The sequence below is a fragment of the Pimephales promelas genome, chromosome 18 (genome assembly GCF_988280905.1).
Source record: "Pimephales promelas chromosome 18, fPimPro1.hap1.1, whole genome shotgun sequence".
In the NCBI taxonomy this organism is placed as follows: Eukaryota; Metazoa; Chordata; class Actinopteri; order Cypriniformes; family Leuciscidae; genus Pimephales; species Pimephales promelas.
In genome coordinates, this window is record NC_142786.1 from 2329062 (window position 1) to 2341139 (window position 12078).

At 40.0% G+C, this 12078-nt stretch overlaps 1 protein-coding gene across 2 annotated transcripts in view; it reads left to right on the plus strand.

Annotated features, from left to right (window-relative positions):
• Window positions 1–6169: 6169 nt before the first annotated feature.
• Window positions 6170–12078, plus strand: part of rapgef5a (Rap guanine nucleotide exchange factor (GEF) 5a) — a 57604-nt gene continuing 51695 nt past the window's right edge. For both annotated transcript variants that reach the window (XM_039678396.2, XM_089122880.1), the window contains exon 1: window positions 6170–6529. In XM_039678396.2, coding sequence (XP_039534330.2) covers window positions 6371–6529 — 159 coding nt within the window. In that variant the 5' untranslated portion in view covers window positions 6170–6370. The remainder of the gene's footprint in view (window positions 6530–12078) is intronic.

The following is a 12078-nucleotide window of genomic DNA, read 5'->3' on the forward strand; positions in this document are numbered from 1 at the left end:
TGTGAACTTCTGAACATTGATATTGATTTCATTTATTCAGACAAATGGGTTATTGAAGACTCTGTCCTTTAGATGCCAAGGACAAAACTGTCCCTGTAGTCAATTTAGTGCAACATTAATGTTTATTAAAATATAAACCTGATCATTTAGAAGATTTCAGTTTGTTACACATTAAAGAAACACAAAACAATGAGCCTTACAAAATAATATAATCTCTGCTGAAATCTGTATTGTTTAACCCTGGATTTGTAACTCGGATCTAAAGATTAGAGGTGATAAAAATGCAATACATTCTCAGTGATTGTTCACATGTGATTGGGAGTGTGAGGTTTACTGTGTGCCAGTCAGAAGAGGTTAACTGATTCTGAGCGTCTCATTGATCTGGACCAGCTGGGAAAATCGTTTTGGCTCGACTGTCTCAGAAAACACAGGGTAAGAATTATGTTAATGGTGACTAGTTGAGGCCGCCAAATCAGTATGCAATGCAGCACAAAATAATATTAAATATAGCTGCAAGCAGCCATTACCGGGGCCAAGCGCAATAAGCGGCAACATATGCCAAAATGGCAAAGAGTGGCAGACCAACTGCAGCAAGGAGCAATTAAGGGCATTTTGAGAGACCTTTGGGCAAATGGCTAAGAAAATCACATAAACATTAACTTATAAGATGATTTAATGGGTTATCACTTTCGAACAATAGGTGGCGCAGTTACGAAATAGATGTGATGTGGTCAGAGTGAGGTGACAATGACACATGCACAGTTTGGTGTCAAAATGTGAAGGCATTGCAGAGATAAAGCCTAAATAGTAATTTTGGCAGCATGCCTAAACTTTGATGTTGTGTTATACGAAAACGGTTTCGTCTATCATCGTGCAATTCATAACTTTTAGTCGGCACGGTCTGGAGATGATACCATTCAATTTTCGTGAAAATCGGACAAACGGTCTAGGAGGAGTTCGAAAAAGAATGTTTTTCAAAGAAATAAAGATGGCGGACAGGAAGTTTTGCTGATTATGCAAAACCTGATATCTATGTTTTCAGCATAACCCAAGGAATCTATTAAGATCAGTTTCATTGCAATAGGCAAATTTATTCAAAAGTTATTAGCGTTCTCAGAAATGAATTATAACTTTTGACCAACAGGTTGCGCTGTCTCAAAATCTTTTGAGTACCTTCAGGGCATGCTGCTTATGGCACACACTGAGTTTCGTAATGTTAGACCAAAGCATTTATTTAGTATAGCATTGTATTTCACAAAACTGTATTGAAATCAATGGGAATTTCACGTTTTGTTCTATTATAGCGCCACCAAGAGGCTCAGTCCCACAATTTTTTGTATGTGTCCTCAGAGTGACCCCATACATATGTGTGTCAATTTTGGTGCAAATATCTCAATTTACTTCCGAGTTATAAACATTTATATGAAAAAACACGTAAAAAATGACTGACACATGACTTTGTTTGAATTTTACTACCCCTTACTATCAATATTTTCGCATTTGGGCATTAGCGTATAGTTAACAAGCTATGATTCCGTGTTTCTGACGGTGGTTTCGTCTCGATCGGAACAGCGGTTTTGAAGATATCGCCAAGTGTTTTTTTCGCGCTAAATCGCTACACTACGCCATCCGTGAGACGAAACCCGACATATTTGGTATCGTTGGACTCGGCAACGATTCAGGACCTCAAAAATATGACTCCCGTGAAAATAAGTGTACCACACCCAAAGTTATAAGCGTTTGAATAAAACAATTCACCACTAGGTGGCGCTGTTTCGAAACTTCTCAGGCTCCTTCAAGGCATCGTACTGATGACCCATACCGAGTTTCGTAACAATTCGTTCATGCGTTCAAAAAATACAGCATTTTAGCACATAATTCAAAATGGCCGACAGCCAAAATGGCCGATCTGGGAAAATTGGATATCGGTCGACTCGGCATGACGCCCTGAATCTAACGAGACCAAGTTTTTGATTTTTGGAGAAACCGTTCAGAAGTTATGAGCGAAAATAGCCATTTTTCATATCTCCGGACCACTAGGTGGCGCTGCGCCGAAACGCTGCATGTAGCCTCAGGTCATGCTTGTGATTACATGTACCAAGTTTGGTCTGAATAGGATGAAGCGTTGCGGAGATAAAGCCTTACGTCTGTTTTTGCAAGCGTTACGTAAAATTAGTTTGTGCGTTTATCAAAAACGGTTATTCGAATTATCTTGAATTCCATAACTTTTTGTCAGCACTGCCTGGAGATGATCCGGTGCGATTTTGGTGAAAATCGGACAAACGGTCTAGGACGAGTTCGCAAAAGTACGTTTTTTAGAAAATTCAAAATGGCGGCCATTTTTTTATGACGGAAAATGACGTCATAGGGTGCGATCGAATCGCCATGAGCTCAGGAACAAGAGGAAAAAAGAATTTTGTTGATAGGCCTTACGGTTCAAAAGTTATTAGCATAATAAAAGTGAAACTTTGGACAGCTGGTGGCGCTAGAGGGAATGAGTTAGAGACACCAAAATTGGTGTATTTAAAGTTGGGACTGTCCTCTATCAGAATGTCAAACCAAAACAACTTTCCCGCAAACCGGTCTATGGGCTGCCATAGACGCCCAGTCGGAAGAAGAATAATAATAATAAATATAGCTGCAAGCAGCCATTACCGGGGCCAAGCGCAAGAAGCGGCAACATATGCCAAAATGGCAAGGAGTGGCAGACCAACTGCAGCAAGGAGCAATTAAGGGCATTTTGAGAGAACTTTGGGCAAATGGCTAAGAAAATCACATAAACATTAACTTATAAGATGATTTAATGGGTTATCACTTTCGAACAATAGGTGGCGCAGTTACGAAATAGATGTGATGTGGTCAGAGTGAGGTGACAATGACACATGCAAAGTTTGGTGTCAAAATGTGAAGGCATTGCAGAGATAAAGCCTAAATAGTAATTTTGGCAGCGTGCCTAAATTTCGATGCTGTGGTATACGAAAACGGTTTTGTCTATCATCGTGCAATTCATAAATTTTAGTCGGCACGGTCTGGAGATGATACGATTCAATTTTCGTGAAAATCGGACAAACGGTCTAGGAGGAGTTCGAAAAAGAAGGTTTTCCAAGGAAATAAAGATGGCGAACAGGACGTTTGTCTGATTATGGAAAACCTGATATCTATGTTTTCGGCATAACCGAAGGAATCTAGATCAGTTTCATTGCAATAGGCAAATTTATTCAAAAGTTATTAGCGTTCTCAGAAATTAATTATAACTTTTGACCAACAGGTGGCGCTGTCTCAAAATCTTTTGAGTACCTTCAGGGCATGCTGCTTATGGCACACACTGAGTTTTGTAATATTACACCAATGCATTTGTTTAGTATAGCATTTTATTTCACAAAACTCTATTGAAGTCAATGGGAATTTCACGTTTTGTTCTATTATAGCGCCACCAAGAGGCTCAGTCCCACAATTTTTTTTATGTGTCCTCAGAGTGACCCCATACATATGTGTGTCAATTTTGGTGCAAATATCTCAATTCACTTCCGAGTTATAAACATTTATATGAAAAAACACGTAAAAAATGACTGACACATGACTTTGTTTGAATTTTACTACCCCTTACTATCAATATTTTCGCATTTGGGCATTAGCGTATAGTTAACAAGCTATGATTCCGTGTTTCTGGCGGTGGTTTCGTCTCGATCGGAACAGCGGTTTTGAAGATATCGCCAAGTGTTTTTTTCGCGCTAAATCGCTACGCTACACCAACCGTAACACGAAACCCAGCATGTTTAGTATCGTTGGACTCGGCAACGATTCAGGAACTCAAAAAATGACTCCCGTGAAAATAAGTGTACCACACCCAAAGTTATAAGCGTTTGAAAAAAAAAATTCACCACTAGGTGGCGCTGTTTCGAAACTTCTCAGGCTTCTTCAGGGCATCGTACTGATGACCCATACCGAGTTTCGTAACAATTCGTTCATGCGTTCAAAAAATACAGCATTTTAGCACATAATTCAAAATGGCCGACAGCCAAAATGGCCGATCTGGGAAAATTGGATATCAGTCGACTCGGCATGATGCCCTGAATCTAACGAGATGAAGTTTATGATTTTTGGACAAACCGTTCAGAAGTTACGAGCGAAAATAGCCATTTTTCATATCTCCGGACCACTAGGTGGCGCTGCGCCGAAACGCTGCATGTAGCCTCAGGTCATGCTTGTGATTACATGTACCAAGTTTGGTCTGAATAGGATGAAGCGTTGCGGAGATAAAGCCTTACGTCTGTTTTCGCAAGCGTTACGTAAAATTAGTTTGTGCGTTTATCAAAAACGGTTATTCGAATTATCTTGAATTCCATAACTTTTTGTCAGCACTGCCTGAAGATGATCCGGTGCGATTTTGGTGAAAATCGGACAAACGGTCTAGGACGAGTTCGCAAAAGTACGTTTTTTAGAAAATTCAAAATGGCGGCCATGTTTTTATGACGGAAAATGACGTCATAGGGTGGGATCGAATCGGCATGAGCTCAGGAATAAGAGGAAAAAAGAATTTTGTTGATAGGTCTTATGGTTCAAAAGTTATTAGCATAATAAAAGTGAAACTTTGGACAGTTGGTGGCGCTAAAGGGAATGAGTTAGAGACACCAAAATTGGTGTATTTAAAGTTGGGACTGTCCTCTATCAGAATGTCAAACCAAAACAACTTTCCCGCAAACCGGTCTATGGGCTGCCATAGACGCCCAGTCGGAAGAAGAATAATAATAATAAGAACCAGCACAGATACAATAGGTGCCTCCGCACCTTCGGTGCTTGGCCCCTAATAATAATAATAATAAGAACCGGCACAGATACAATAGGTGCCTCCGCACCTTCGGTGCTTGGCCCCTAATTACAACGACACACTGATCCATGGATCTTTAGTGCTAAAGTTTCATATCGGTGCAATAAAAGATGTGATATGTTTCCAGTACTTGTGCTCTTTTTAGTGCATATTCATCTTCCGTATTTTTACGTTTTAATGAAGGCAATATTTGGCCCATTTATCTTTTACTGAAATAAACACCAGGGTTACACATGTAAATGTGGGTGTTTATATTTGACAAAATCGTCCCTCAAAGTTAAACTGGACTTCCTTTTTTCAGTTGGGGGGGAAAAAAGATCAACGGATAAACTAAAAAATGTTTTCATTACTAAATAACTTTTTAATATTATCAATCGTTATTAGTCGATTAGCGTGAAAACAATGCAACTCATGAGGGATGTCATATGACATGAATGAATGATGTGATTGGTGGACAGGACAAACTCCCTGCTAAGTATTATGCAGCTAATGAACATTTAAATGTGTAGTATATCATGAATGTAATTGTGATGATGGGGAAAATGTTGAGATTTGCAAAATTTCATTAATTTATGAAAAGACTTTTATCTCCAACATCAGCTGAAATAATAGCTAGCCTGCTGTAGGCTATATGGTTCTTTTGATTATTTCAATGGGATCCTTGATGTAAATTTCATGTCAAAAGTTAGTCAAGACTTGATCAAGATATACTGCATTTCATTTTAAGGTTACAATGTCTTCCAGTGGCAATAGGTGAAAAGAGAAAGCTAATACCCTCACTGAAATTGGTTTATGTATGCAGGTCAATATTCAGTTTACATCAAATCATATCAATATCATGGATTGGTTGGTTTTGATGTCAATTTGACGTCATTCAACACCAAATGCCCACTGGGATGTTGAAAGCAATAATGGTTCATATTTAGAATATTTCATTATCAATAACACAACGTAGAGACCCTCACATATGCCTTCATGCCCATTTTATTATCAGTTAAAATAAGGCATAAAATTACTATTTAAAATAAAAGTATAATTCCTGACCATGGGGAAAGCCACATGGCTTGATTTTGGTGATATTTTCATAATACAGTTTAATGCTTATATATTTCAAAAGTGGCACTTGTTACCTTAATTCTCAGTAGTCTATGTCCTCATAACGCGTGTTTACTTAAGATATTATCCTCAGAAGTTGGCTATGACTGATGCAACCGCCTTCAGGCATGTGGCTCATGATTCTCACGTCACGTGAAGTAATGAATTTTAGTGAAGTTTTCTTTTAGGTGCATGTTTCATATTACTGCAGATGTGTTTTTGAATGTCCTCGTTTAACCAGCGATGTGAGTGCATTTGTGTGCGAGTGTCTCCAGAACGTGTGCGTGCGCGTGTGTGTGTGTGTGTGATCGCTGGGTGGAGCAGCAGTGTTCGGCAGGTCTCCTCTCTCGGTTGAGCGGCTCATTGCGGCGGCTGGAGATCCATCGAGCGGCTGTCGTGCAGGATGTGGTTCCGGCGTCCGTGTGCGTGAAGAGCAGGTGGAGGAGGATGATGGAGGAATCCGACAGCCTCCCCTGTCCCGCGGAGGACGGGCTCCTGTCGAGCTGGAGATGGAACAGAACCGCCAGGGATCAGGTCCAGATCAAGCAGAAGATCAGAGATCTGCCCGGATTATTAAAACACGGACTGAACCTGCGCAAAAAGAGCGTGAGTTACCCATGCATGATGAAGGTTGTGTGTTTTCAGCATCAATACACCACCCATATCCACCATCACTAATATCATAAGGTGCCTGAACAACCTGACGTTTTGAGGAAATGTGATTGATGTGTCTTGTCAGTGCAGTAATGCGTTTATCCAAATGTCATTGATTATGAAGGAGAGGCTAATGTGTGTTTTTTTTTTTTTTTTTTTTTTCAGTCGTGGTATCTAAGGAAACAGAGATCCACATACACACAGTCAGGTACACAAACACACACCGGCTGTAACTTCCAAAAATAAAAAGGAAAATGTTTTTGAATTTGATTAATATTGCACTTATCAATAGTTTCCGCTAAAGTACAAACACATTTGTTTTGTTACTGCTGTAAAATGATAAATTAATGCACGATCATTTGAGAAAATGGTCATTTTTGTTTATTTATTTTTTTCACATCGTGACTCATATCAATTTACCACAATTTTACTGTGGTATCAATAACAGGTTACCATAGTAAATGTTGTATTGGCAGATATTTTTAAAGCCTGCTTAATATGTCAATGAGGGTGTTTACAAAAAAAGTATGATGTTTTTTTGGACGTGATGCTGTGGTGTGGTATTTGGACACTGCCGTGTATTTCTTGAAGTATATTGTGTCGTGTAAATACCATGCTGTATCTTATAAGAGTGAACTGGAAAATAGGCAGCTGATTGGCTTATTTGTTGTATGAATATATCGTTCTGCGGGTGTAATATAGTCGAAATATTGCATAATGTGATTTTTGTAGTGGTTGCTGTTATTAAAAGAATTATCACTTCACAAAGGTTCTATTATGACATCATACTTCAAGTGCCTATGATTCTAATTAGAACCTTTATTTTTTAAGAGTGACCATGTGAATATTTGGTATATATTCAAATATCAGATGCCATCAATTAAGCATAGTACCATCACAGAAGGTTTTTGTGGACTGTAAGGAAAGAGCTGATATATATTCTGTTTATACTCTCCTGTCGTGACAGAGGGGCTATTCAGAGCTTCACAGGGTTGAAGACTGGAATTGTTTTGCTGGTTTGTGTGTGTGGGTGAAGATCTCTCATTTGTATAAGGCCTGATTAATCACGAGGATGAGAGGAAAATCAACAGTGATGATCAATGAAGACTTTTGTAACTCTTAACATTTAAGAAATGTAGCTTTTGCATTATATTCAGTAACTTCTATTGTTGTTAAAAGACAGCATACAGTGTTTCATCTCTCCGTCTCTGATGTGTTTCACCATGAGGGTTCTTACGCCTTCGAACAGAATGTTTGGTTCGGGCTCATTTGACTCAAGTCATGCGCCCCGGGGTGATTAGAGAATTAAAAAATGAAAGCCTCATTAGCACTAAATGAGAAACAAATATTACACTCGTGACATTTGTTTTGCGTTGTGTGCTGCACTCACAACAGCCACTGGAGCGTCAGTTCACCAGGTTCTTCTGCGGTAACATACAGTTCCTGTAGAAATACAATTTAGGGCTGATGCTAAAGGAAGACCTTTTACACTTGTAGTTTGGTTTGTTGGTTTATTTAGTCTGGACCAACAACCACTGTTAGTCCTGGTCTGCTCGGTTCACTTTGGATTTTTAAAACCAAGCCTAAAGATGCCAAACCTAAAGGCACCTCATTGGACGGCTTTAATGACACATATATCAAGACGGATCTTCTCGAACATCAACACAATGTTGTGTTCTGGGTTAAATGAGCTCGTTGTATGTGCAAAGCCTACATATAATGGTATTCTGACCAGCTGAGAACTCATGTAGAGCTTCGAAAATGTGTAAAGGAGTCAAAACAGTGGCAGAAATCCCACCGTTACACACAGTAGCGGAGTGGCAATCGGGAGAGTTGGGAGTTTTCCTTTAAATTTTTTTTTTTTTTTTTACATTTTCTATTACGGAGCATATATTTGCACTAAGTGCCTGTCTTTACAGCAAAAAGACGCCCGTCTTGAAACAGCTTCAGTGACGTATAGGTCGTAGGGCGTGAACTGCTTAAAAGCAGCTTTTGATGCGCTGAACGCGAGTTCGAATCCGCCTTTTGCCGAACTCTCTCTTCTCGCTTTTCCCAACACATATGTAAAGATGTCAAATATAAAACCTAACATTAAGATCTCTAGCGTTATATTTTGCCAACAAACTAAAATTGAAACCATGATGATTACTTTGTTCCGGCGATCATCATGGTCTGGTGTTTTCTCCAAAATAAAAGCTCAAGGGTTTATTTCTTGCAAGTGAAGAAATTAGGACAAAAGTATTTTAATTTTCCTATATTATAGTGTAATGTAGGTTTAAATATACTTTTGAAATACTCATTTTCATTTACATAGTACATTTATAGGCTAAATGGATTTTACAGTACGTCATAGGAATAATTATAAATCATTATTACATTATTATAATAATTGTTTGGCATCCCTAAAACACCATTGATAATGTAATGCAGACTGAGACTCTCATAACTAAAGAGATGTTTGAGCCCTCTTTATTGTCCTGGTACAAATTAATACTTTTTCTTTATTCAACGAGCAGTTCATGGGTTGAAGCTCTTAATTGTGATCTCTCAGAGAGCACGAGATTGATGCATTTAACCTTAAAATGTCCAAAATTTTCTTGTGGGGGAACATGCCCCCGAACCCCCCTAGAGGCACAGAGTCCACCCAACATAGTTTTAGAAATTACTATGGGAAAGAACGACCATTTATGAACTTTACTCCAGCATAGTACAACAAAGTTCCTTTTAAACCAGTAAAACTGTAAATGCTATCGGCTATTAAAACTCCGCCCCTGGTTACACACACAAATCTGCCGTGTGGAGGTACTGTGATGGGCAATGCTTGAGCATTCAGTCCTTTTTAGGTCACATCTTGTGACATCACGTCCTGTTTTTGGTTCATTTACATGTTTTTAGGCCGTGTTGCGTTCATATTTCAGTCGATCTGCACCAGAGCACCCGAGTCTGTTTGGAAGTGGACCAAAACCCATCCCTCGTCTTGCACCGGGGTTCAGATGGCAGCGTTCACACTTATTCAAATGAATCGCACTATGGTTCGTTTTAAGTGGACAAATCATGCCAAGTGTGAACACACACTTAAAATTAACACTCGCCAAGCGTAAAATTTGGTGTCCCTGAGTATATGAAATGTTGTCGCCAGTTGTACAGTAATGTTTTTATGAATTCTAACAAGGCAAAATTGTGAGAATGTGAACAAACATGAACGACGCTCGGGATGGTTGACAGTGCAGTGTTGCATGATGCATCGTCAGGATAGTTTAAGCCTCGCCAATTTAAAAATTCAAGCGCAAGAAGATGTGAAAGGGAACTCGTGTGTAAACATCTCTGTTTCACGTTTTCTTGTGCTTGAACAGACTTATTCTAACTAAATTATGTAAAAATGCCTGTCAAGAATCATTGTAAACACAGTCAGGTGTGTCTTAACTGAACGTAAACAGATCCTTGGATTAGCTCTTAAAGTGACAGCAGCCTAATATTCCTGCTGTTGTTTGTGTTGTTAATGTTAATGCCTTGAAGAGAGGAAGGGCTTTTTAAAACCAGCCCTGGTGATGTGACAACTCTCAGATGGGGAGGCTGCACTTAACGACATAGTCCTCATGCTGCTGTGTGTGTGTGTGGGTGGGTGTGTGCACGCGTGTGTGTGTGTGTGAGAGAGAGAGTGAGCGCCTCTGGATGTAATGAAATCTTAACGAGAAAGACAAGGCTTGTTTGATGTCTCCATCTTGCAGTGCACTCATCCAGAGCGACAGATTTATCCACAAGCCATGCAAGAGAGAGGTGCATGAGTGTGTGTCTGTGTGTGCGTGCGCGTATGTGTGTGTGAGCGCTCTAATCTGAGAGTAATCCATTTCTGACATATAATGACACACAGACTCACTGCACTCTGGATCAGTGTGTGCACTACATAGTGAATCAGGATGCTTGCATCCTTTCCCGTGTTTTGTTTCCCGTCTGTTCTCTTGGTTGTATATTTTATCAGTTGCTTGGTTGTTAATATTGTAATTGGTTGCTAGGGTGTTCTGGATATTCTAAGTGGTTGTTTAGGTGTTTGTGTTCTAATCGGTTGCTAGGGTGTTCTGGGTGGTTGCTAGGGTAGCTTTGGTGTTCTAATTGGTTGCTGGGGTGTTCTGGGTGGTTTCTGGGGTAACTTTGGTGTTGTAATTGGTTGCTAGGGTATTCTGGGTGGTTTCTAGGGTAGCTTTGGTGTTCTAATTGGTTGCTGGGGTATTCTGGGTGGTTTCTAGGGTAGCTTTGGTGTTCTAATTGGTTGCTGGGGTGTTCTGGATGGTTTCTAGGGTAGCTTTGGTGTTCCAATTGGTTGCTGGGGTGTTCTGGGTGGTTTCTAGGGTAGCTTTGGTGTTCTAATTGGTTGCTGGGGTGTTCTGGGTGGTTTCTAGGGTAGCTTTTGTGGTCTAATTGGCTGCTGGGATATCCTAGGTGGTTGCTATGTTGTTCCATTTTTAAAAGGTTCCTGGGGTGATCTTAGTAGTTGCTAGGGTGGTCTGGATAGTCTAAGTGGTTGCTAAGGTGATTGTGTTCTAATTTGTTGCTGGGGTTTCTTGAGTGTTTGTGTTCTAATCGGTTGCTGGGGTGTTCTGGGTGGTTTCTAGGGTAGCTTTGGTGTTCTAATTGGTTGCTGGGGTGTTCTGGGTGGTTTTTGGGATAGCTTTGGTGTTCTAATTGGCTGCTGGGATGTCCTAGGTGGTTGCTAGGTTGTTCCATTTTTAAAAGGTTCCTGTGATCTTGTTGGTTGCTAGGGTGGTCTGGATAGTCTAAGTGGTTGCTAAGGTGAATGTGTTCTAATTGGTTGCCGGGGTGATCTGGGTGGTTTCTATGGTGTTCTAGGTTTTCTAAGTCGTTGCTGGGATGTTCTTTGTGGTTTCTTGAGTGTTTGTGTTCTAATCGGTTACTGGAGTGTTCTGGGTGGTTTCTGGGGTAGCTTTGGTGTTCTAATTGGCTGCTGGGATGTCTTAGGTGGTTGCTAGGTTGTTCCATTTTTAAAGGTTCCTGTGATCTTGTTGGTTGCTAGGGTGGTCTGGATAGTCTAAGTGGTTGCTAAGGTCAATGTGTTCTAATTGGTTGCTGGGGTGATCTGGGTGGTTGCTAGGGTGTTCTAAGTGGTTTCTGGGATGTCCTGGGTGGTTGCTAGGGTGTTTGTGTTCTATTTGGTTACTAGGATGGTCTGGGTGTCCTTGGTGGTTGCTAGAGTATTCTTGTTCTAATTGGTTACCTGGGTAGTTGATAGGTCATTGTACGGTGATTGGATAAAACGTCTTTAGTAAAGTAACAGCAAACCTCTCCAAAGTTTTTCGAAAAAATCATTCATGTCTGAAGCACAAATGGTGTGAGGCGAGATGTGCATGAAAGTTTAATACTTAAGGTTAAGGGTTTATCCAAATGACATTGAGAAGATAGGAATCATTTTGTGATTTATGAGCCGCAAAGTGATTTCATTGAAAGATTTTAAGTATGCATGAAGGACAAGAACGTCCCTTTTAATC